Source organism: Canis lupus, chromosome 5 (assembly GCF_048164855.1).
Source record: "Canis lupus baileyi chromosome 5, mCanLup2.hap1, whole genome shotgun sequence".
Taxonomy (NCBI): Eukaryota; Metazoa; Chordata; class Mammalia; order Carnivora; family Canidae; genus Canis; species Canis lupus.
Genome location: NC_132842.1, coordinates 57898806 through 57924738, shown reverse-complemented (window position 1 = coordinate 57924738; position 25933 = coordinate 57898806). Strand labels below are relative to the sequence as shown.

Here is a 25933-nt window from a genome sequence, read left to right as displayed (position 1 = left end):
CTTCACCCATCTTGCTAACACCATATGCCCTGCCCCATTCAACCCACCAGCCTTAGCAGGTGTCCCTCCAAAGTGACTCCTGCCATGCGGAGAGGAGGAGGATACCCCATATCCCAGCACACCTGCAGTTTGCACAGCTGAGCCTGTCAGCTGGCTTGACAGATAAAGTCCTGTTGGTCGGTGTTCCTGCAACTGCGGCGGAGAGGCTAACTCCAGACAACTAGTCTGACTGCTGCTCCCCCCACCTATTAGCCCACCATGGACCCCGGCCCTTCAGCAGTATAGGGACCAAACCCTGAGTGTGTACTCCGAGCAGGCACGGTGGTTTATGGGCTAACGGCAATGTCCTAATGGCAAACGCAGCCCAAGCACAACAGTAGGGTGCATGTGGCCTCCAAAGACCTGCCTCGAGCAGCTGGTTTGAGGAAACAGGAGTGCTGCGCTACAGGGCATCAAAGGACCTCTTCTACACAAGGCCACTATTTTCAAGACCAGGAGACACAGCCGATCTCCCTAATCCATAGAAACAGAGAGGCAGAATGAGAAGATAGAAATAGGTCCCAAATGAACAAGACAAAAATCAAAGTAAGAGTTCAATGAAACAGAGAAAAACAATACACCTGATAAAGAATTCAAAGTAATGGTCATACCTAAAACTAATATTATACTGTATGTTAACTAACTAGAATTTATAGAAAATAAATGGTCATAAAGATACTCCCTGAACTTGAGAAAAGAGTAGAGAAGCTCAGACTATCAACAAAGAAGGAATAAAGAATTCAGTAAATGAAAATTTTAAGAACCACACATACTAGAGGGAACAGGTTAGAAGATGCATAAGAACAGATCAGCGATCTGTAAGACACAATAACTGAAAGCAACCACAATGAACAGCAATGAAAAAAATAGAATAGTTTAGGGGGACTCAGTGACATCAACTGTAACAATATTTACATTAGAGGAATCCTAAGAGAAGAGAGAGAAGAAAGCAAAAAACTTATTTGAAGAAATAGCTAAAAACTTAGCTAATCTGGGGCAGTAAATAAACACCCATATCCAGGAAACACAAAGAGGTCCACTTCAAGACACATAATAACTAAAACAACAAATGCTGGGGCACCTGGGTTGCTCAGTTGGTTAAGCATCCCACTCTTGATTTGGGCTCAGGTCATGATCTTAGGGTCGTGGGATTGAGCCCCGTGTTGGGGTCCACACTCAATGCAGAGCCTACCTGAGATTCTCTCTTCCTTTCCCTCTGTCCCTGCCCCACTCCCTGCTCCAAATAAATAAGTAAGTAAGTAAATAAATAAATAACCAGCAAGCATAATGAGAGGGCGTTTTAGAGCCACAACAGACAACAGTTACACACAAGGGAAATCCTATAAGGCTGTCAGCTGATTTTACAGCAGAAACTTTGCTGGCCAGAGGGAGCAGAATGATACATTCAAAGTGCTGAAAGCAAAAACCTGGCAACCAAGAAAGCCTATCATTCAGAAAAGGCGTTCCCCAGGCAAAAAAAAGTTCAAAGATTTCACCACCATTTAACTGGCCTTAAAAGAAATGTCAAAGAGAACTCTTTAAGTGGAAAGGTAAGGCAATAAATAGAAGAAAATCATGAAAGAAAAAAATTTCATAGGTAAAAGCAAACACAATAAAAATAGCAGATTACTTATAATGCCAGTATGGACGTTAAACCACCTAGTAGTAAATTCCAATCTACAAAAATCAGTGAAGGGATACACATACAAAAAAGACGTAGAATATGACATGATATATATAAAACACGGAGAGTGGGTTAAAATTTAGTGCTTTTGGAATACGTTTGAACTTAAGCAACCATCAACTTAATATAGACTGCTATATACGTAAGATGGTAAGCACCAAACACTTGTAATAGACACACCAAAAATGAAGAGAAAGGAATCTAAGCATAACACTAAACAAAGGCATCAACCACAAAAAGCAAAGGAAGAAAGCAACAGACAAAAACTACAAAAACAACCAGAAAAGAATAAACAAAATGGCTATAAGTACATACCTATCAATAATTACTTTAAATATAAGTAGACTAAATGCTCCAATTAAAAGACACAGGTGGGATCCTTGGGTGGCACAGCGGTTTGGCGCCTGCCTTTGGACCAGGGCACGATCCTGGAGACCCGGGGTCGAGTCCCACATTGGGCTCCCGGTGCATGGAGCCTGCTTCTCCCTCTGCCTGTGTCTCTGCCTCTCTCTCTCTCTGTGTGCCTATCATAAATAAATAAAAATTAAAAAAAAAAAAAAGACACAGGTGACTGGATAATAAGCAAGACCCATCTACATGCTGTCTACAAGAGACTAACTTCAGACCTAAAAGAACAGATAGACTGAAAGTGAAGGGCTGGAAAACATATATCATACAAATGGAAGAGAAAGAAAAACCCAGGTAGCAATACTTGCATGAGACAAAAGAGACTTCAAAACAAACTCTGTATCAAGAAAGAAACAAACAAAAAAGGTGCTATATAATGAAGAAGGGAAAAATTCAACAAAAGGCTGTCGCAACTGTAAACATCTATGCACCCAACACAGGAGCACCTAAATACATTAAGCAATTAACACAGACAGAAAAATTGACAAAACTACAATACTAGTAGGAGACTTTCACACCTCACTTACATCAATAGATAGATTGATCATCCAGACAAAAATCAAGAAGAAAACAGTGGCTTTGAATGACATATTACACTACATGGAGGACCTTACAGATACATACAGAACAGTCCATCCAAAAATAACAATATACATTCTTCTCAAGTGCACAAGGAACATCCTCCAGGATCATATGAGGCCACAAAACAAGTCTCAATATATCAAGATTGAAATCCTATCAAGCATCTTCTCTGACCACAAAGGTATGAAACCAGAAATTACAAGAAAAGACCTGGAAAGAACACAAATACATGGAATCTAAACAACATAACATGCTACTGAACAACCAAGAAATCAAAGAGGAAATAAGAATACATGGAGACAAATTAAAATGAAAACACGACAGTCCAAAATCTTTAGGATACAGCAAAAGCTATTCTAAAGGAGAGGTTTATAGCAGTATAGGACTATCTCAAGTTACAAGAAAAATCTCAAATAAATAATCTTCCACCTAAAAGAGCTAGAAGAACAAAGTGCAAAGCTAACAGAAGGCAAGAAGTAATAAAGATTAGAGCAAAAATAAATGAAATAGACAGTAAAAGAAGTATATAGAAAAGATGAAGCTAAGACCTGATTCTTTGAAAAGATAAAATTGATGAACCTCTTAGCCACACTCATCAAGAAAAACAGAGAGGACTCAATAGGTATGAAGGAGGAAGAACCCCCACCACAGAAATACAAAGGATTATATTATTATAAAACATTATATGCCAGTAAATTGGACAATATACAAGGAATGAGTAAATTTCTGGGAACATCATCTTCCAAAACTGAACCAGAAGAAATAGAAAATCTGAACTGATGGATTGCTAGTAATGGAACTGAATCCGTAATCAACGACCAACAAATCCAAGTCCAGGGACCAGATGACCTCACAAGTAAATTCTACTAACCAGTCTTCTCAAATTATTCCAAAAAATAAAAAAAGGAAAACTTCCAAAGTCATTCTATGAGGCTGGCATTACCCTGATACCACAACCAGTCAAAGACACTACAAAAAAGCTACAGTCCACTATCTCTAATGAACATACATGTAAAAATCCCCAACAAAGTATCAGTAAATCAAATGCAAAAAATACATTAAAAATCACTCATTATGATCAAGTAGGATTTATTACAGGGATGCAAGATGGTTCAATATTCACAAATCAATCACTTTCTTAACAAGAGAAAGGATGAAACCCATGTGACTATCTCCACAGATGCAGAAAAAGCATTTGACAAAATACAATATCCAATCATGATAAAAACTCTCAACAAGGTGGGTATAGAGGGAACACACCTCAACATAATAAAAGCCATATATGAAAAATGCACAACTAGCATCATCCTTAATGGTGGAAAACTGAGAGAGCTCTTCCTCAAAGGTCAGGAGCAAGACAAGGATGCCCACTCTCCCCACTTTTATTCAACAAGGTATAGGAGATCCCAGCTGCTGCAAGCGGACAATAAAAGACATCCAAATTGGTAAGGAAGAAGTAAAACTCACAGCTTGCAGATGACATGATATTTATATGTCCACCATAGGCTCCACCAAAAAACAAAGTTGCAGGATAGGAAGTTAATGTACAGAAATCTGTTGCATTTCTATACACTAATAATGAAATGGCAGAAAGGGAAAAAACAACCCCACTTAACAACAGCTTCAAAAAGAATAAAATAACCTAGAAATAACCAATGAGGGGGGAAAAAAGGCCTATATTCTGAAAACTATAAAGTATTGATGAAGGAAATTGAGGACAACATGAGCAAGTGGCAAGATAGCCCAGGCTCACAGACTGCAAGAATTCGTACCGTTAAAATGTCCACACTACAGAAAGCAATTTACAGAATCAGTTCAATCCCCATCAAAATACCAAAAGCATTTTTCACAGAAGTAAAACATTAATTCTAGAATCTGTACGGAACCACAAGAGTCCCTGAAGAGCCAAAATAATCTTGAGAAAGGCCAAAGCTGGTAGTATCACAATCCCAGATTTCAAAATATACTACAAAGCTGTAGGGATCGCACCATGATACTGGCACAAAAGCAGACACGAATCTGTGGAAAAGAGCAGACAGCCCAGAAACAGGTCAATTAGTCTATGGAGGAGGAGGCAGAGGCAGGAACATACAACGGGGAAAAGACAATCTTCAATGAATGGTGTTGGGACAGCTGGGCCCCCCCACATGCAAAAGAATGAAACTGGATCACATTCTTATGCCATACACAAATAATAAACTCAAAATGGATTAAAAACCTACGTGGGAGACCTGAAGCCATAAAAATCCTGGAAAAAAAACATGGGCAGTAATCTGTTTGGCCTCAGCATGAGCAACATCTTGCTGGATATGACTCACTGGGCAAGGGAAACAAAAACAAAACTACTGGGCCTACACCAGAATTAAAAGCTTTTGCACAGTGAAGGGAGCCACCGACAAAACAAAAAGGTGAGCTGCTGAATGGGAAAAGATACTTGCAAATAATATATCCCATAACAGGTTAATATCCAAAATATATAAAGTTATACAACAGCAAAAACCCCCCAATAATCCAATTAAAAATGGGCAGAGGACCTGAAGAGATATTTTTCCAAAGAAGATCTGCATATGGCCGATAGACACACGAAGAGGTGCTCAACATCATTCCTCAGGGAAATGCAAATCAGAACTACAATGAGGTATCAGCTGACACTCTTCAGAATGGCTAAGATAAAAAAGACAAGAAATAACAAGGGTTGGATATGGAACATGAGGAGAAAAAGAAGAAACCCTTGTCCCTTGCTACTAGCCATGTACACCGGTGCTGTCACTGTGGGATGGGGAGTGTCCTCAAAAAATCAAAAACAGAATTACCATATGATCCAGTAATGCCACTAGTGGTTTCCCCGAAGAAAACAAAAACACTCATTTGAAAACCCCTCTGCAGCCTTCGGTGTTTGTCCCGCGTTGCTCGCAGCGGCCGGGCCACGGAAGCAGCCAGCGTCCGCGGCGGGACGAGTGGATGAACAAGATGTAGCACGTGCTTATATGCAGTCACACAGCGGAAAATCAGCTGCGGAAAAGCATGAGATTTTGCCCTTTGCAACAACACGGAAGGGCCCAGAAGGTAAGAGGCCAAGAGAAGCAGGTCGGAGAGTGACGAGTGCCCACGACTGCCCTTCTGCGCCGAATCCCCACAACAAAACCAGTGAACAAAGAACCTGCAAGACAGCAGCCCCTGAACCCGGAGGACGCCTGGGAGTCCAAGCAGCTAGAGGAGACAGAGACACACAGACTTAGGCCTTGACACGTGGACGACGCGGAGCCCACAGCGCAGCAGGGAGGGAGGTCGAGGCCGGAACAGCCGCGGGTGACAGGGTGACAGGGTGACAAGCGGCGGGAAGGACGGCAGCGGCGCTGCTGGAGCCACAGGCTGTGCCCGGGAGCTGCCAGGCCGCTGCACACTAGTTAATAGCTCAATAATAGTGACAGGAACAAACGGAGCTCGGGTGTTAGAAAAGGCAAATGTGTGCGTGTGTTCGTGGAGGTGCAGTGGGGTCCCTGCTGTGGCCTGCGCGCCGGGGGCGGGGGGGGGGGCAGGCAGGGGTCCCCGCGGCCCAGGTTTCAGGCCCCCGCCTCTCGCACCGCTGCATGGGTTCCTGGGAGAAGAGTGGCTCCAGGACCGGGAAAGAGAGACGATGGGTGCGGAAGGTCACGGGCCGAGAGCACCTCCCGAGAATGCGGCGCGAGGCCCGACCTGGGCGGCGGCGGCACAAGCTGCCAACAGGGCCAGGAGCGGCCCGCAGCCCTCGGTAAAGGCCCCGAGCACCTACTGATGAAAACGCGGACCTCGAGCGAGGCTCCACCTCACAGGAAAATGCCTTTGGACGCGGCACCTCCCTTTCGGGGAACCCAGCCCCTGGCGGCCGCCCCAGCGCTAAGTGGCCAGGCAGGACCCCGGGGGGATGCTAAGGCCAGCGGAGGAACGCGGCCTGAAGAACAAGCTTCCGTCATCTCAAAATACCACCTGCAAGACACCGACTTTTTTTTTTTTTTTAAATTTTTTTTTAACTTTTATTTATTTATGATAGTCACAGAGAGAGAGAGAGGCAGAGACACAGGCAGAGGGAGAAGCAGGCTCCATGCACCGGGAGCCCGACGTGGGACTCGATCCCGGGTCTCCAGGATCGTGCCCCGGGCCAAAGGCAGGCGCCAAACCGCTGCGCCACCCAGGGATCCCACACCGACTTTTTTTTTTATTAACAAATACGAAATACATTTTGGGGGACTTTTTTTTTTTTTTTTTTTTAAGATTTTATGTGAGAGGGAGCAGGCACGAACCAAGGGAGGGGCAGAGGGAGAGGGACAAGGAGACTCCTCACTGAGCAGGGGCCCGACATGGGGCTCAATCCCAGAAGCCCGGGATCCAGACCTGAGCCTAAGGCAGACCCTTACCGACTGAGCCCCTGGGGCCCCAATCCAAGATACTTTTAAGTTGACTTCACAGTGAGAAACCTGGCGGATGACCTGTGTCAACATCCTGGCTGTTAACATTACCGGTGATGGAATAAAGAAGGTGCCACCTGCCGTGGAGAGAACATGGCATCACTTTTGTCTTATTCCTGCCAGAATGTGTGACCTGAATCTACTCATGTAAAAACACAGGCTGAAGTGCATTCTACAAAGTGACTGAGCTAAACTCTTCAAAAATGTCATGGTTTTGAAAGACAAGGGAGATAAATAGTACCAAACTGTAGGTGCTAAAGAGACATGACAAACTCAACACCTGATCCCAGATTAGACACTGAATTTACAAAGGACCTGATTAGAACAACTGATCAAAGAATGAGGTCTGTAGATGACAGCATGATCATTTAGATTAAATAAAAATCTAAAAAAAAATAAATAAAAAATAAAAGAAAATGTTTAAAAAATATATTTTTCCTACTTTTTTTTTTCTTTAAAAGATTTTATTTATTTATTCATGAGAGACACAGAGAGAGAGGCAGAGACACAGGCAAAGGGAGAAGCAGGCTCCCTGCAGGGAGCCCGATGCAGGACTCAATCCTAGGACCCCAGGGTCACGCCCTGAGCCGAAGGCAGACACTCAACCACTGAGCCCCTCAGATGCCCCTGACATTTTTTTTTTTTAAGTAATCTCTACACCCAGTGTGGGGCTCAAACCCACAACTCTGAGATCAGGAGCCCCATGCTCTACCAACTGAGCCAGCCACTCACCCTGAAAAAGTATATTAAGAGAAAATTTGGGAGGTTATTTTTATATTTATATCCTTGTTCTGGAGTCCTTTCTTAGCTCACTTCCCAAGACAAAAAATAATAAAAGGTTAGATTGAAAGATTATACTACATATAAAACTATTTACTTCTACAGAAAAAGACACTATAGTTTAAAAAACACATCTGGTGGGCAGCCTGGGTGGCTCAGCAGTTTAGCACCGCCTTCGGTTCAGGGTGTGACCCCGGGTCCCGGGATGGAGTCCCACATCGGGTCCCCACATGGAGCCTGCTTCTCCCTCTGCCTGTATCTCTGCCTCTCTCTCTCTCTCTCTGTCTCTCATGAATAAATAAATAAAATCTTAAAAAAAAAAATCTGGAAAACTTCACAAGAATATACAAGGGATAAGCATATATAAACAAACACCGAAGTATCACTGATACATATATAAACAAATATAACATTAAAGAGCTCTTATATCAACAAGGAATCAATATTCCAGAAGAAAAAAAATGGACACTGAAAATATATTTGCAGCTTACAATATTAAAAACACAAGTATCTAATAAGAGAGGCTTATATTCACTAAAATATCACAGAAGTGAAAATTAAAACACAGAGATATTAGATGAACAAACAATATGGCAAAAGTGTGCCCCCGTTGGCCACGCATCCACTTGCACGACCTCTCTAAAAGGCAATCTTTTTTTTTTTTAATTTATTTTTTATTGGTGTTCAATTTACTAACATACAGAATAACCCCCAGTGCCCGTCACCCATTCACTCCCACCCCCCGCCCTCCTCCCCTTCTACCACCCCTAGTTCGTTTCCCAGAGTTAGCAGTCTTTACGTTCTGTCTCCCTTTCTGATATTTCCCACACATCTAAAAGGCACTCCGATCATATGTAACAATTTAAAATCTCCCCGAAAATAAAGTGTGTCCATTTTTAAGCCCGGAAATTGACTTGCAAGAATTTATATTTGGGAAATAATCCTGGTGAATATGCAAATGTTAGAATACTTACTCTACAGGACTGTTTGTGATAAATTAACCTAGGTGTCCATCAGCATGAGAATGGTTAAATTCACATCATGGTATATAAAATATAATAATCAACTGTTTAAAAAGATGATACAGGGGATCCCTGGGTAGCGCAGCGGTTTGGTGCCTGCCTCTGGCCCAGGGCGCGATCCTGGAGACCCGAGATCAAATCCCACATCGGGCTCCCAGTGCATGGAGTCTGCTTCTCCCTCTGCCTATGTCTCTCTGCCTCTCTCTCTATCATAAATAAATAAAAATTTTAAAAAAATTTAAAAAAAAAGATGATACAGACCTTACATATTTTTTCATAAAAACATGGCCATAACAAGTTTTTTTGAGGTAGAAAAAATGCAATTCCATTCAAGGTTTTTAAAAAGCCATGTCCTATGTGTTAATATATTACATTTTTAAGTGTAAGAGGAGATAAATGGGACACCGAAATTTATGTCAACCTTTGGTAAAAGCAATTATGGGATTACTACCTATTTTATGCCACATATTTGTTGAAACTTTTTACACCAAGCATTTATTTCTTTCACAAAAGTAACAATAATGTCTTTTGGAGAAAAAAAATTTAGGATATTCATGCAAATGTAAAAATCACTTTCTAATAATACGGTGCGTTCATAAGCGATCAAGGGAAGACGCAGAAGAACATGGGAGGAGAACTTGCCCATGTGGCGACGGGGCGCACGAACCACTAAGGAGCAGACAGGAAGAAACAGTTCCTGGGAGCCTCACCCCCAACTCCCACCATCGGAAAAGTCCATGCTCCTTTGGAACCTCTCCCTAGGTACGGGCAGCGCCCAGCCTCCTTTCTACGCCACTTCAAATAAATTAAGTGGCAGTCCCAATATTTAACACTGACTTTCTCAGTGGAGGAAACAGCCCTTCCAGAGCTCAGTGCCCAAGTACAGGACCGGCAATCGCCCCGTTCCCACCCATACAGCAGCGTCAGTAACCCACGCACAGTAACACCATGAAAGGACGAAGCTTCAGAACAGAAAACGGGTGACATAAAATAATCACCTACCAGGGTTTCAAGAATACTCTTAATGGGCAGGAAATGTCTAGCTGTATCAATTAAAATTCCCCTGTGCGGAAACCTTGGAGAATCAATAATGTTGCACTCGTTGATGGTAAACTAGAAAACAAAATAAAACTAACTTTAGAATTTTCTCTTGACTTGAGCTTAGTTAAGAGGCCTACATTTATGCAAGCACTGGATAAAAGACTTAGAACAAGTAGGAAATTTACATTTACCAGAGAAGTTAAACATCTGGAAAGAAGAAATGCAATAAACAACTAAAGACTTTACATTTTTTTACAGTAATACATCTATCCAACAATTTAGTAACATAATAATCATACTTACAGTCCCATAAGAATCTTGATAAATTAACTGGCTAAAGGTCTCTAAACCTAGGGAGAGTAAAATTTATAGTTTATTGCCTTAATTTATATATGAGATTGAGTCAATAAAAGTTGCATTATACTAACATACACTCATAATGAGAAAAGGCAAATAAAACTAAAAATAATGTTAGACCTACACCTTCTAACATATTTTCTAAAATCAAAGCTCAGCTTTTTAAAAACATCCCTGTTGCTTTTGTTTCATTAAAACGTTTTACCGTCACTGTACCCACACACTGAGTTTTGTTTGAATGATAAACACAAAACAAATAGCGATTTAATACAACAAAACACCACTTACCAAGGAAATGTATGGCATTATAAAAAAGAATTTTTATGATAAAATATAGCAAAACTTCAGAGGTCACAGAAAGTTAACAGAGGGGAGACGGTCCCAAGCCACCATGAAGCTATAAATAAGAGCCCAAGTAAACGCCTACGATGTTTTGCTCACAGCTGCAGACTCTGTCCCGGGCATTTTTCACTTAAGTGGATTGTTTCCTTAATACACTACATTACGGGCCAGTTCCTCCAACTGCCCTTGACTTTTCCATGATTTTTGTCCCTAAAGATTTTCATTTTTAATTGATCTCCACACCCTGGGCCTGGAGCCCACAACCCGAGATCCAGAGTCGCGGGAGCAGCCGGGCCTTTACCCTTGTCGCCCCTCGAGGCAGCCTGGGGGTCAGGAGGGAGGGAGGAGCCCTAAGTGACACCGCGGGAACAGAAAGACCATGAGAGACAGCTGAGCGATTAAGGCAACAGGTGTGACGCCCTCCTGGGACCGAGAGGGGAAGACGCCGGAGGGAAGCTCTGCTCACTGGGCCCGGGAGGCCGGGTCGCTGGTCACAGCCGCCCCCACCCCCCGCGGGGTCCAGGGCTGCCCCCCATGCGGGCGAGTGCCACGGGACATTTAAGGAAGCAACACCAGCTCTTCTCAGACTTTTCCAAAAAAACAGAGGAGGAGACAAGAGTTTCGAACTCCTTTTACAAGCCCAGCGTTACCCTGAAGGCAACCAGAGGGGAGGAGAGAGCCGCCGGCCCGCCTCCCCAGGAACAGAAATTCAGGAATCCTCAGCCAAGGGCCCCCGTGTTCGCGCCCGGCCCGCAGCAGACCCAGGCCGCCGGTGTTCGAGGACCCGAACCTGGTCCGTTCACATTAAGGAAGAGTCTCCTCCTTTTTTAAAGCCCTACTGCTTGGAAGTCTCTTCGAATTAGAGGAAGAGAAAGCAGCTTCTGAACAGTGGAAGGAAATGTGCCAACACCCAAAGTCTGACCCAGCTCTGAAATCCAGAAGGGGCCTCTGGGGTTTCCTCCCACCCTTTGCCTCCAGCCCCTCAGGGAGCGGCTCTGCTCCCCGCGCCTGGGCTGCGCTCACGTCTGCGAGCCCCGGGGACCAACCCCCCCCCCCCACCCCGGGTTTGTGGCCAAGGCTCTCCCAGTCCCCTCACAAGACTCTCAGGATCAAGTGATTCCTGGCCCAGAAACCAAAGCAGAATCACCCATTCTCCAAGGGGTCCCGATGAAAACCGGTAGCAAAAGCAGGACCGAGCCCAGGAGGCCCCTGGAGGAGCCGAGCAGCTCAGGCCCCGCGTCCCTCCCAGGGCCGCCCGCGGGAACCGTGGCCGCTGCGTGGAGGCGGGCCTTACAGGCGATGTTCTCAGTCTGTTTCTGTGCTTCTGCCCTGGCAGGTTCAGGAATCAATTCGGGCCTTTTGTTTGTGAAAACTAAGTCCGTTTCTTAGGGGGAGACCGCGCTCGCGAGGCAGCCAGCCAGGCCGCACCCCGCACGAGGTCACTCGCAGCGGCCGGGAAGGCCCTGTGGACACACAGCCAAGGGGCCAGCGACCTCCGCTCGTGGACGAACGCGCCTCCGCGTCCCCTGCGAGGCCTAAGGATCTCTCCCCATTCCGTGGAAGTCATTTTGGGAATACCCGACACCCCCTGCAGAGGGGCCGAGGAAGCAAACTCCTGCTGTGCTTGATTTTCCAAAGCACCAAATGGAAACAAATCTTTACTCGAAAACGACAATCGGACTACACAGAACTTACCTCGCAATGCTCCCCACACTCTGTTGGCCTTGAGGAAAGCCACCGGTGCTTTCACAACCAAACTATCTGCATGAGGGGAGAAGGTGGTTAATCCTTCAGTGACACGCGATGTATTTAAGCACAGACTCGTCTCGGGACCATCCCCGCCCCCCACTGCAGGCCCTCCCTCGGCCGCCGTACTCTCTAGGGACGCCCGTGGGCTCCTGAGGCCCAGTCCCCGCTGTCCCCAGGCGGCCTCCAGCCAGCAGGGGCGCAGGTCAACAATCCCCAGCCCCGCTTCCCTCCATGACCCTCGGCAGAGAGCTTCCTACTTTGGCTATGGTTCCTTGGTTGGGTTTTTTTTTTTTTTTTTTTTTAAAGATTTTATTTATTCATGAGACACAGAAGCAGAGGGAGAAGCAGACTCCGCGCAGGGAGCCCAACTCAGGACGCAATCCCGGGACCCGAGATCACAGCCTGGGCCGACGGCAGGCACCGAGCCCCCCGGGGATCCCCCGTGCTATGGTTTCAGATCAACGGTGCAAGCGCCCCCCCCCACCCCCGCCGGAACCCCTGTTGAGCATGGAGCCTACACGTTCCCCCCCACCCCCCAGGACACACCTGCCACCTCACCTGAGCTACACTCAGCTTCGTGCCCCTCAACAGACTAGTGCACGCCCATCTCCTCCGGCTCCCGGCTGCTTGGGGGGGGGGGGGAACACGGGGCAACGCTTCAGGGCCTTGAATGCCACTTGGCTGGGCTGTGCCGTCCCCGAGACCCCGGGGAGGCCCGGAGGGGACCGGCCATAGAGTAGGGAAGGCCCCGCTACGGGCTGGGGCCGCCCTTGCCCTCCGGCTCGGCTCCCAGGGCACCCGGCAGCGCCTACCAGAAGCGGGTTCCACCGACGGCCAGGAAGCATGCGACCTCCCGGGTGACAGCCTCTGACGAGGCGGCCTTCCCTGGGGAGGGGCGCAGAGGGCGCTCGCGGCCGGGCTAGCAGGCCTGCTCCTCGGCTGTGGCCTAATCCCGCCTCCTCTCCGTCTCCATCAAGTTCTCGGCCACCAGACTCACTGGCCGCTGTTTCACAACAGTTTTTAATGCACATGGTTTTGGGGTCTCTCAGAAATAGTGCGACATGGTCACCCACAAGTCACCTAAAAGCCACTAACATGTGTGTTCTCCGGGCTAAACACTTCCGGTAGCTGACGGCCGATCGTAACAAGGGTCCTGATTCAACTCAATGCAAAACCCCCAGACAGAGCAGGTAAAAGGACACTGTGTCCTGTACGTACAGACACCTAAGCTGTAGAATTTCAAGTTTTATTTCAAAACCAAGTTACTGGTGTCAACGACGACCTCCGTGATGTGGGGTGGGAGTGGCACCCCTGACCTCAGTTACCCCGCTCTGTGCTCTACTGTGACTACTGTAACTCTGTGCTGTAACTGTAACTACTCTGTGTTTAGGACCGGACACACAAATAGCATCAAGACAGGATTCTTCAAAAATAAAACAGGTAAGGCTAAAATGGCCTGAGATGCCCACTCACCTCCCTTTACTTTCATCAGAAGACACTTCTCAGACCTCCCCCTGCGCACTGACACACGGACGTGCAACGACCGCAGTACTGCCCCGTGTGTGGACACACTAACGGCAGCAACTCCTGCACGGGGCCTCTGTGCACCTCAGGCTCTCCAAGCTCGCTCTCTCACTCTGCGCCTTCATTCCTCACTGTTCCACAGGAGTCCTCAGCACCAGCTCACGAAGTCTACCCAGTCATCCCTGGACCGATGAACCCGTAGTTTTGTTCAGGGCTCTTCACTCCCAAGCAAGCTGCATCGAACATCCTCGTTACATGCAATTAATTCTCCGCAGCAGAAACTAGTCCACTTCTGGGTCCCAGGGCATAATAATTTCATTTTAATATGTGATGCTGTAGCACCTGTCACTTCCTTCAACATTTTCTCACACTCCGGAACCACAGTTGATATTTGCATCTGTGTTCATTTTATCAACTAGTTCAAAACTTGACTAGTTTATGAGAAATGAGAAAATTTCACAACCAGCTTGTCCTAAGAAGCCTCCCTTTCAGAATAAAGAAGTTTGCAAAGCCAAATTGATGACAAGCTATAACCCTCCAGTTTCAAAACACTACCATTTTCTGGAATTTACAATAGGTCATCAGTATTGCTAACAGCAGAGATTCCTTAGGGAGTGAATGACCACTTCCGTCTCAATTCAGATTACAAAACCTAATTCGTGAAGGGTCTGAGTGCTGCCAACTGAAATCACATGTCACATGGTGTCGGAAAATCTTGTTTCTCTATGAACAGCTAGAGAATTGAAGAGAAATGTACTTATTCTTCTGAGATGTATTATGAAATCTGATCTCGGGGCACCGGGGGGCTCAGCGGTGGAGCGTCTGTCTTCGGCCCAGGGTGTAACCCCAGGGTCCCGGGATCGAGTCCTGCATCGGGCTCCCTGCAGGGGCCTGCTTCTCCCTCTGCCTGGGTCTCTGCGTCTCATGAATAAATAAATTAAATCTTTAAAAAAAAAAAAGAAAGAAAGAAACCTGATCTCTACGCAAAGGATGAAGAGATACACTCAACCATCTGTTAAGCAGTCTGAGGACACAGGAGTGGCCCCTCTCTTACCCCCTATCTTTCCGCCCTGCCCACAGTCTGCTCTGTGCGTACTGATCTAGCACCTACGGCCTCGCGTGGCTTCCCTTGCCTCCTTGCTGTAGTTCCATATTCTTCCTAGTCAGGAGGCCCAGGAAAAAGGCCCGCCCAATTATTTCCTTCCTGCACAATTTGGGAAAGGCCCGAACGTCTTAGGCAACAAAAGGATCCTATAGGTAAATGTTGACTGTATTATAAAATGAAATAGCCCCGCCCCACTCCCCGTTCTGCATTATCTTTGTATCAAATTAGATTATAAATAGAGATCATGGATATAAGCATAGATTTATCTTCAAAATAAAAAAATTACTAGATGTCCAAAAATAAGGGATTAGCCAATTAAGTCCTTGCACTAAAAATGATGTCACAGAAAAATATTTAATACATGTTTATGACGTTAGGCCAAAGAGCAGAATACAAAAGCCACATGAGCAGAATTACCCCATTCTCGTGTCCCTTTTATAGGTTTATACTTAAATCTATGTATAATATTTAAACGTATCTACAGAAACAACACAGCCAAGGCGACGGTCATTAACTAAGCACTGGGGTTATGAACGATTTCTTTCCTCCTCTTCACTTACTGCACTTAAAGATTTTCTACAATGACTAGGTCTTACTTTTATCATCAAACTTTAATGATAATTTTAAAACTAAAACTTCTTAACTCATTGACCACGAACTCAGAATAGTTCATGCCACGGAACCTATTTGGGGCACGTAAGGCCAGAACGAGCAGCTCCCAACACGCTGCACTCACGCTGCACAGGTACTCACAGGACTCATCTGAAGTGACGTTGGGGTAAAGATCACACTCCGAGTCAAGGACAATGGAGACGAGAAGTTGCTTTAACTCCACCGCACTGTTACGTTTAGCAGGGCCACGCTGTGACTTGTCCAAATTAAAAATATAGCCATGGTATCTGTGTGAGAAATAAATTCAAACAAACTTTTAAAGTACTGTAACCACATTTTCGATGCATATGTGGCCGTGGACCCTGCAGCTGACCCCTCCAATCCCTGCTACCCAGACCTGGTCCAATGACAGGCTCTCACTCCAACTGCACATTGGATTTTCTGGGGGAGCTTTCTGAAAATAGGGCTGTCCAGACCGTCTCGGAATCTCTGAGAGTGGGATACAGGCACGGGAACTTGAGAAGTTATGCCCACACTTCCAAGTGCCTCGTATGAAGTTGCTGTTAAGAACCAGTAATGGCAATCCCAACCCTCTTGGGTACCTAAGCCGATGATCACCAGCAGGAGGTGGGCCATCAGGGGTGCTGGGGGCAGAGGTTTCCCACACCAAGTGAGCCACAAGAGCCCCACTCTTCAGTATGTGACACCTGGACTGGTGGCAGCCACACTAAAAATGGCAGAGATGGCAAGAGCATGGATTTCCTAACGATACTGCTGAGCCACCTGAGCCACCGAGGCAACTAAAACCCTCTCTGATTTTGGACTTCCTCAAGTATGAGATAAGAGCTGTTCTTGCTTAAGCTTGATTCAGTCACAGTTCCTGTTATCTTCCCCAAAAAGCTAATATATAACCACCACTCCCCCCTCCAAGAGGTCATCAGCCCACAGAATTCTCAACAGGGCCTTGAAAATTTACCCAAGCACCCCAACAATTCAGCGATCTTAATTTTCTCCTGAATCTGCCAAAGTTTTCCCACGGGAAGGGCTCTCAGCCCCTTCATCCTTTCCACTCTCGCTGGTTAACTTCCATACGCTTCCAGACTCATTGGAACTTTCCTACTTCTCCTTACTTTTCTGGAAACACACAATATGTTCTTACACATAAGTAGCATACACAACCTCTCTGGCTTATCAAAATCTATTTAAAATGTTATTTAAAGAATTACTTTGAAGCTTTATTTGGTCTTCTGATACTTTCAAATGTTGTTTTAATTTCCCCTTTCTCTGGTATGTGGGTACCAGACAGAAAATTAAGATCACTGAACTGCTGGGGCGCCTGGGTGGCTCAGTTAAGCATCCACCTTGGGCTCGGGTCGTGGTCCCAGGGGTCTGGGACGGAGACCCACGTTGGACTCTGCTCAGCAGGGAGTCTATTTCTCCCTCTCCTGTCACTCCACCTGCTAGGTGTGCACACACACTCTATCAAATGAATAAAATCTTGAAAAAAAAAAATAGATCACTAATTATAAACTCAGAAATGGCTAAGAAGGTAAACTTTATCGTCTATATTTACCACAGTGAAGCACATTAAAATAAACAAACAAACAAACAAGGAAATTAAAGTTGCCAGCAGTTCTGAGATCTGACTTAGGTGCTGGCTTGTCCCAAATAAGGAAAACCTTCGTCCTGGGTATTAAAACTTCTAACCGAAAACTCAAAGGGTTCTAAAGCAGTGGTGTCCAGGGGTTAATTTTGCCTTTCAGGAGCTGAGGGAATGGAGCTATTCATTGTAAAAAAAAAAAAAAAAAAAAAAAGATGTATGAGTGATGGATCCTGCTCTACAAGTTGAGGAAGCTGTCACGCACCAGAGCAAACTCTCTGCTTGCAAAATGCATAGTATTTGAAAGCAGGGTCTGTGATGTAGGCTGGGCCCTTCGAAGACAGGAGCCTCTGACCTACCTAGGGCCTGGACTGTGTGCTCCCCAGCACCTAGTGCCTTGGGACATCCCTGTCATCCCTGCAGTCCACACCCACACTGACCCCTCTAAGTTCCTGGAATGCTCGCCCGAATACCTTCACTTCCTAGGCGTCCGGGCTGATGCTTTATAACCTGCTTCCTAACAATGTAGGGTATGATTAGCAACAGCTGCCTCACACACCAGGCACGAATTAGCCAAATTTCAGCTAATCACCCGCGCTGCCTCAAAATGCCAAGCCTTGTTTTTAAACCATCTCACAGCTGACTCGAGCCTCGGGCATCACACCATCAACTTGTCTCCCACGCCTTCTTGCCACACTCCTCATCGTTTTAAGCATATTCCTGAGTCCTTGTTTAACGGACGGTATGGCACAGAAGGAAAATACAATTTTACAGACCGAGTCCCAATGCAAATGTGTTCACCCTGTTTGCCTCTTAAAAAGATTTCCTAGCCCCGACCTTCCTTCCTGATGACCTTTCTCCTCAGTATCCCGAGGCAACCAGCCGGCTTGGTTTTACTACTTCACCCCGAGTCTGGCCATTGGATGGGGTTTAGCAGATTCAGTCCCAAAGGCTCATTGAAGCACGAGTCTAAGGTGGCCGTGTCCAGTGCAAAAGTGAAGGCGAGAAATAAGCCATGCAGGGTCTCTGCACCCCGACCTCACGTTCCAGGCCTATCTGGGCCAGCAGGTTCCTCTGGTTTCGCTTTTTTCTTTCCCCACCAGTTGCCTTCTGTCCTGCAGGGAAAACCACGCCGCAGTGTGCGCTGGAAGGAGGCGCAACCTGGGGGAGCAAGGGCAGCTCGGGGAGCCCGGGGGCCTCCGCGGGGTCCGGGCTGCGGGGGGCGACGCGGCTGCGAGAGGGGCCGCGGGGCGGGGGCCCGAGCTCGGCCAGGGCGCCGCACGGAGACCGACGGTTCCTTGGAGGGATTTCGGGGTGCGGGGCCCAGCCGGGCGCGGGGTCCCGGGGGCGCGGCTCTCCCCAGACCTCCTCCGGCGGCCCCCGAGCCCCCGGCGCCCAGGAGGCCCCTCCGAGCCCCCCCACCCGGCCCGGCCGGGCCCCGGAGCGCTCACCGCCGGAAGGCTTCCTGCAGGAGGGCGCACGACGGGCCGGCGCTGGACCCGGGGTCGTGGGAGACGGAGAAGTTCTCGCGGGACACGTGCAGGGCGCGCGGGGTCGTCCGCACCGACAGCGGCAGAGGCCACAGCGCCGGGCCCGACGCGGCGGCGGAGCGAGGGGACAGCGCCGCCAGCAGCGCCAGGAGCCCCAGCCCGCGGGGCCCCATGGCCGCCCGGATGCGCGCGCTCGCTCGGTCCGTCCGTCGGTCGGTCCGTCCGTCGGTCGGTCGGTCGGCGCAGGTGCGCGCAGCCCGGGACCAGACCTCCGGCCCGAGCCCGGGGAGGAAGCGCCGGCGCCAGGGCGGAGGGGTCAGCTGACAGCGCGCGCCCCGCCCGGGCCTGCCCCGCGGCTGCTGGGCCCGCCCCCCGCCCCGCCCCCCGCCCCGCGCCCCGCCCCGCCCCGCCCCCGCCCCGCCCGCCAGGCCCCGCCCCCGCCCCAGGCCCCGCCCCAGGCCCCGCCCCCGCCGCCGCCCCGGCCCTGCTCCGGCTCCCAGCCCCGCACCCAGCCCCGCCCCCTCCGCCCCGGCCCCGCCCATGCTCCCGACCCAGGCCCCGGTGCCGCCCCGGCCCTGCTCCTGCTCCCAGCCCCGCCCCCGCCCCGCCCTCTCCGCCCAGTCCCCGCCCCCAGCCGAGCTCGGGGCCCGCCCCCGGCCCAAGCCCCGCCCCAAGCCCCGCCCCCGCCAGGCCCAGGCCCAGGCCCAGGCCCCGGCCCAGGCCCAGGCCCCGCCGCCACCGCCCCTGTCCCGTCCCCTGATCCAAGCCCCGCCGCCTGGTCCAAGCCCCGCCCCCGGTCCAAGCTCCGCCCCGCCACAGCCGGCCTCGGGCCCCGCCCCCGGGCCAAGCCCAGGCCCCGCCCCCGATGCCCGGCCCCGCTTCCGCCGCAGCCAGCCTGGGGCTGGGGGGGCGCCCACGCAGGGGGTCGGTGGCTCCGCAGCGCAGGCCGTCCTCCACCCAGCTCAGCCCGAACTGAAACCTCCCGGCGGACCACCCCCCGCCCCGGGCAGAGTTCGCGACAGGGGGCAGGTTAAAAGAGGCTGTGGGCCGAGGACGCCTGAAGCGCTTGCAGGACACCAGGGACCCAGGTAATTAGGCAGTTGATATAAAGAGGCAATAGGTTTTAACCAAGGATTAATAGTATTGCCAGACTGTCATTTTCAAGAAAACTAAAAACAGGACAATTACAAAAGAGAACAAAAATATGTCGAATACTTTATTGGCCTTATTAGACTATTAAATAAGTCTGGTTCAAAGACCATTTAATAGAGCAAAGTTTAAGGACGCAAACTAGCTCTACAACTAGGAAGTGTGCTGCAATGACTCAGCCATCATCATCTGACCAAACGTGGAAACCCCCGTCCTACAAAAAAAAAAAAAAAAAAAGGAAGAAAGAAAGATTCCGTTTATAATGAATTCCTAAGAACAACTTAAATACTTATTGTGGCAGACCCCTCTAAATATTTGGAGATAAAATAGCAGACCTACAAGCAAGCAGAAACAATGTCACCAGACCCCGTGAGGATCAGATGTCCCCTCTCCCCCCTTCCTCTCTCCTCTCCATATATGCCTCTATTTTTCAACTCAGTCTTTCTCCCTGTTGGCTTCATTGTCAGACAGGCCTCGTGATAGCCCTTTTCATGGGTAGCAGGAACAACCTGTCCAGGAAGCTTAGGTCCTCCACTCATCCCTGTCATTCCTGATAAAGGATCCCAGTTGAAAAGCTCAATTTCACACCCACCCCTAAGGCAGACTGAGTGAAGTCACATGACCCACATGGAATGGAGGATGCTGATATTCCCCAAATTAAAAAGAAAACTACAGGGACACTTGGGTGGCTGAGCGGTTGAGCATCTGCCTTCGGCTCAGGTCATGATTCCTGGGGCCTGGAATCGAGTCCTGCATCAGTTCCCGGCAGGGAGCTTGCTTCTCCCTCTGCCTCTCCTGAATAGATAAATAATCTGAAAAACAAAACAAAAGAACTCCAGTCCCAAAACGGCATCACTTACGTTAAAGCCCTGAGTCAGTAAACCAAGACTTAATACCTAATCTAAATATGATTTCGACCCCCCAGGAATATAACCTTTAACCGGTCACCATGGGCTTTCCCAGTCAACATTAGGAAACTTAACTGATAGACCCCATACACTCCTAAGGAAGGCAACCTTGCCTAACCAATGTATTCCTTGCTAATAAATGCTTTCCATTTTTTTAAAATGCCCTCTCTTGCTTTTAAAAACATTTCTCTTATTTAGCTCAGCAGAGCTCCCTTCTACTTGCTGGATGGGAATGCTGTCTGATTCATGAATCGCTGAATAAAGCCAATTAGATCTTAAAATTTACTCAGTTGAATTTTGTTTTTTTTAACAGGGTGGTCTGTTACCAGAAGAAAGAGAAAGGGATGCTAGACAGGCCCAAACTGCATATCTACTACAGTAAGGATTCTCAAAATTTTGGCGAAGAGCTGTAAGAAAAGACTTCAAAGAAACTTTATGGGACGTGCTTAAAATATACTTCTTCCATAAGACCAAGCATCAGTGGCACACTATTTTTCCCTTTTTTATAATTAATATCAATTTAATTTGCAGTATCCACCTTCACTGCCACTTTTTACTGTTAATTGAAGGCTAACAGCATAATTTATCCAAGATTTAATCTCCAATTCATATTGTTGCAATTACCATATCCTTAATGACAACTTTACCTTGTGTATTAGCTGTCTCTTGCTGCAACAAATTACTGCAAAACATAGCTTAAGACAGGAACAAATAGGGCAGCCAGGGTGGCTCAGCGGTTTGGCGCCTCCTTCAGCCCAGGGTGTGATTCTGGAGACCCGGGATCGAGTCCCGCGTCGGGCTCCCTGCATGGAGCCTGCTTCTCCCTCTGCCTACATCTCCGTCTCTCTCTCTCTGTGTCTCTCATGAATAAATAAATAAAATCTTAAAAAAAAAAAACAGCTACAAATGATAAGATGATAAACATCTCACCATTTCTGTGAATCAGGAATTCAGGAGTTTTGCTGCGTGATTCTGGCTCAGTCTCTCATGAGATTGCAATCATCCGAAGACATTTTTCTAAGGCGTGGCTAATGCCAAAGATGTGAGTCTAAGCTGGCTGACGCGGTCGTCGGCAAGAGACCCAAGTGACTTGCTGGCTGTTGGCTGAAGGCCTCAGTTACTTGCCACGTGAGTCTCTCCATGGGTTTATTGTGCTGCTGGCCTCCCCCAGACCAAGTGATCCAAAAGAGAACAAGAGCAAAGAGGAAGCTACGACACCTTTCCATGGCTTCGTCTTGTAGGTGACACTTCCGCAACATTCACGCTCACAGACATGTGTTGCTAACGACAGTCACATCCATGGGGAGAGAGGTTAGGCTACACTTTTTGAAGGGAGGAGTCTACTCCCTGACCACAAATTACTTCTATTCCTTCCACATATAAAATATATTCCCTTCCTCCCAAGAAACCCCAAAGTCTCATCCTTTTAGAACATTAGCTTGAAATCCAGAATGCTGGCATCTAAGTTAGTTCTAAGTATGGATGAGTCTCCTAAATGTATCCTTAAAATCCTTTAGTACAGTTTCTCTTGAACTACAGAACTCTCTTGAATAAATAAATAATCTGAGACAAGTACACTTGTAAAATACTATGGTGCAAAAGATCTGGGATAACCAGTATGGACAGTTCTGTTCAAAAGAGGGAAAATGAGAAGCACCAAGGGGTCTATAGCAATTCCCAAAACCAGCCAGGCAAATTTTGGAGGTTCCTTGATTAGGATTCGAAGCCTGGAAATAATTCTCCAGGTCTCTTGACTCCACTCTCTGGCTTTGGGTTCTACCTTCTGAGTCACAGTTTCTTGTTCACGGTAGTACATATTTGCAACCGACTAGCCCTCCCACCTGTGGAACTTCGGAGTCCAAGGACGTCTTTTCTCCTGGCACTGCCCCTATTTCTCAGTTCAGACTGGAGGCATTTCTGCTGATGTATTTCTGTTAAAAACCATTGATTCCCTGTGAATCTGACTAAGGCTTATGCCATTACACAAAAGCTATGCCCACCAATTTTTTTAAGGTACGCACTTCTCTACTTTGGGCTTCTGCTGAGAATGGCATCCTTGGAAACCCTATTGTCTTATTGAAACATACCTTTAAAATATTTAGATGTCAGGCATCCCTTAAAATATTTAGATGACCGGTACGCCTGGGTGGCTTAGCAGTTGAGCGTCTGCCTTCGGCTCAGGGCGTGGTCCCAGGATCCAGGATGGAGTCCCACATCGGGCTCTCCTTGCGGGGAGGCTGCTTCTCCCTCTGCCTATGTCTCTGCCTCTATCTACAATAAATAAATAAATAAATAAAATCTTTATATATATATTTATATGTGTATATATATATGATATATGTATATGAGAGAGAGCATGAGCAGAGGGAGGGGCAGAGGGAGAGGGAGAAGCAGACTCCCAGCTGAGCAGGAAGCCCAATGCAGGGCTGGATCCCAGTACCCTGAGGTCATGACCTGAGCCAAAGGCAGATGCTTAACCCACTGAGCCACCCAAATGCCCCTGAAAATTTGGAAATTATAAAAAACGATTGTCTTGGCAGCGAGATGTTTACCAGTCCTTCCTTTCCTTTATCTTGTTCCTTTTACATTTCAGTACAGCAGAAAGATGGAGGCACCTTGAATACTCTAGCTGGAAATCTTCGTTAGTAGGCACATCTTCCTGTAGGCCAGTGCGTTGCTGGCTTCCTGCCAGGGTGACAAGGATCACATCATCTCCAGGCTCCAGCAAGAGTTTCTTCGCTCTCCTTAGTGTAACCGAGCCTCCTCAGGTCTATATCCTTCTACTAACAGTCTTTTGAAGGCAGGTCATGATTTCACTAATACTGTCTTCAAAATCATTCCAGCTTTTGTCCCCTGCCTGAGTCCAAGAGCACTCCTGCATTTTAGGTGTGCGTTATGGCTGCACCTGACTTCCAGGGATCAAAATAGTTGTTTTTAACCTATTGCTGTCTGACACATTAACAACACTTAAAAGATGTATACAAACACAATTTTGATAGATGGTGCCAAGTTTCTTTCCAAAATAGGTAACAGTGTAGGAGAATATCCATTTCCCCACAACTTCATATCACAATGTTGTTAATCTTTCCCAATTTGAAAACATGTTTTAATTTGTGCTTCCTTGATTACTCATGAAGTTGAATAAAATGACCATTTTATATATTCTTCCAGTAAGAGCTTTTTTCATATCCCTTGGGTTTTCTTTCTTTAATGATTTGTGTGAATGTTTTAAAAATTATGGACAGTAATCTCTACTGTATATTGCAAAAATGTTCTACCAGTCCCTCCATTTTCTTTTGTCTTTATGTGACATTTTGTCTTAAAGTGGTTTTAACTATTTTTGAGCTCTTATTTTTCAGGCAGCCTGGGTGGCTTAACAATTTAGTGCCACCTTCAGCTCAGGTCATGATCCTGGGGTCCTGGGATTGAGTCCCGTGTCAAACTCCCTGCATGGAGCCTGCTTCTCCCTCTGTCTGTGTCTCTGTGTCTCTCTCTCTCTCTCTGTCTCTCATGAATAAATAAATAAAATCGTAAAAAAAAAAAAAAAGATTGAGCTCTTATTTTTCAATTTTCTTTTTATGGCTTTAAGACTTGTCTTGATTAGAATTCAAAGATGATACAAATTCTCCTATTTTCTTCTAATGCTTCTACAGTTTCCTTTTTGAAGTATATACTTTTCTCCAACTGATGTTTACTTTTGTGCATAGTTGAGGTAAGGCTGTAAATTTTTTCCCACCCTGATGGATAGCCAGTTGTCAAAATGCCATTTATTGAATAGGCCATTCTTTCTTCACTGATTTAAAACACTTTCTATGCTTTATTTTAAATTTTCATAGAGATATGTAATTCTAAGGATCTCTGTTCTGTTGGCCTATGTATCTTTTCCTGGTCCAAGTGCTACGCTATCAATGTTATAATATTTAAAATCACTATAATTTTGAATAGTGCTTTGATATCTCGAAGGACGTACACAAACACTGTTCTTATTTCTAAAATTTTTGGGCATTTTAAAATCATATGTCCTTCCGCATTAACTTAAAGACCTGATTGCTGAAATAAAAAAGACTTGATTGCCAACGTTCAGAAAAGTTGTCGAATATTATTAGAATGGCATAGATTCTGTATATGAACTGGGGAAGAACTGTCATCACTGAGTCTGCTCACTTAGAAATAATTCCCTTAATTTATAAAGTTTTTATGCTTGTCACCAAAGTCTCATAGATGACTTTACATGGACTTTCTTATTTCTTAGGCATGTTCCTAGATCTTTCATTTTTTTGTTGATTATAGAATTCCTCCCCCTGTCCACCCCAGAAATGACAAAAGAATGAAGTAGAGCTTTAGGCCATTGGCCTGGAAAGATCTTTCCACTGACTACTTATACCACCAGCTTCATTTCCACCTCAACCAGCGTGAAAACATTTGCTCAAATCTTTGTAAAATATAAACTAGGTCATGCTACTTCCTTCCTCAAAACATATCAACGGCTCGTTTCCTCCTGCCCAAAGAACAAAATACAATGTTCCTTCCGGTGATTCACACAGTGGCACAGGATCTGTCTGCCCAGCTCTCTGATCACAGCACTTCCTCCGTGGATGACCCTGCTCCGGACGCTCTGACCTTCGGTGACTTCCATTCCTTGAGCTTTAAAGCCTCTCTCCCAGCCTGACCTAAGACGTTAGCAAAATGGGGAAGAGAAACAGAACTAGCACAGCCTCTTATATCCTGGGCCGAGCATATTTGCATGTACCGCTTGACAGAGACATTCTCTTCGACTCAACTTGGGTCAAGCCTTTCTGAGCCCTCTTCCTGACCAGCAGAGCCCAGTCCCAGCAAAACTCTTACTGAGTCTGTTCCTCAAGTCTCCCCCCAGCTTCCATACCCCATCACCTTGGCCTCCTCTAACAACAACCCTCTTAGGCCGTCTAGCAAACATCTGCCCTACTGCAGAGGTTTCCTTTCAGTAACTTTCCATCCACTGACATCCCCCAGCCCAACTCCGCTCATTGGCTATAAACCCCCAGCTGTCTTTGTTGTATTCAGAGTTGATCCCAATCCCCCCCCCCCTTTTTTTTTAATTTTAAGTAGGCTTCATG

General features: G+C 46.8%; 1 protein-coding gene across 1 annotated transcript in view; it reads right to left on the bottom strand.

The window, feature by feature from the left end:
- HEXB (hexosaminidase subunit beta) overlaps positions 1 to 19134 on the bottom strand; it is a 29275-nt gene extending 10141 nt beyond the window's left edge. Inside the window, exons 1-5 of the mRNA XM_072826836.1 lie at positions 18742 to 19134; positions 15832 to 15977; positions 12396 to 12461; positions 10305 to 10351; positions 9963 to 10073 (exon numbers count right to left, since the gene is read on the bottom strand). Coding sequence (XP_072682937.1) covers positions 9963 to 10073; positions 10305 to 10351; positions 12396 to 12461; positions 15832 to 15977; positions 18742 to 18953 — 582 coding nt within the window. The 5' untranslated portion in view covers positions 18954 to 19134. The remainder of the gene's footprint in view (positions 1 to 9962; positions 10074 to 10304; positions 10352 to 12395; positions 12462 to 15831; positions 15978 to 18741) is intronic.
- Between the last annotated feature and the right edge of the window lie 6799 nt (positions 19135 to 25933).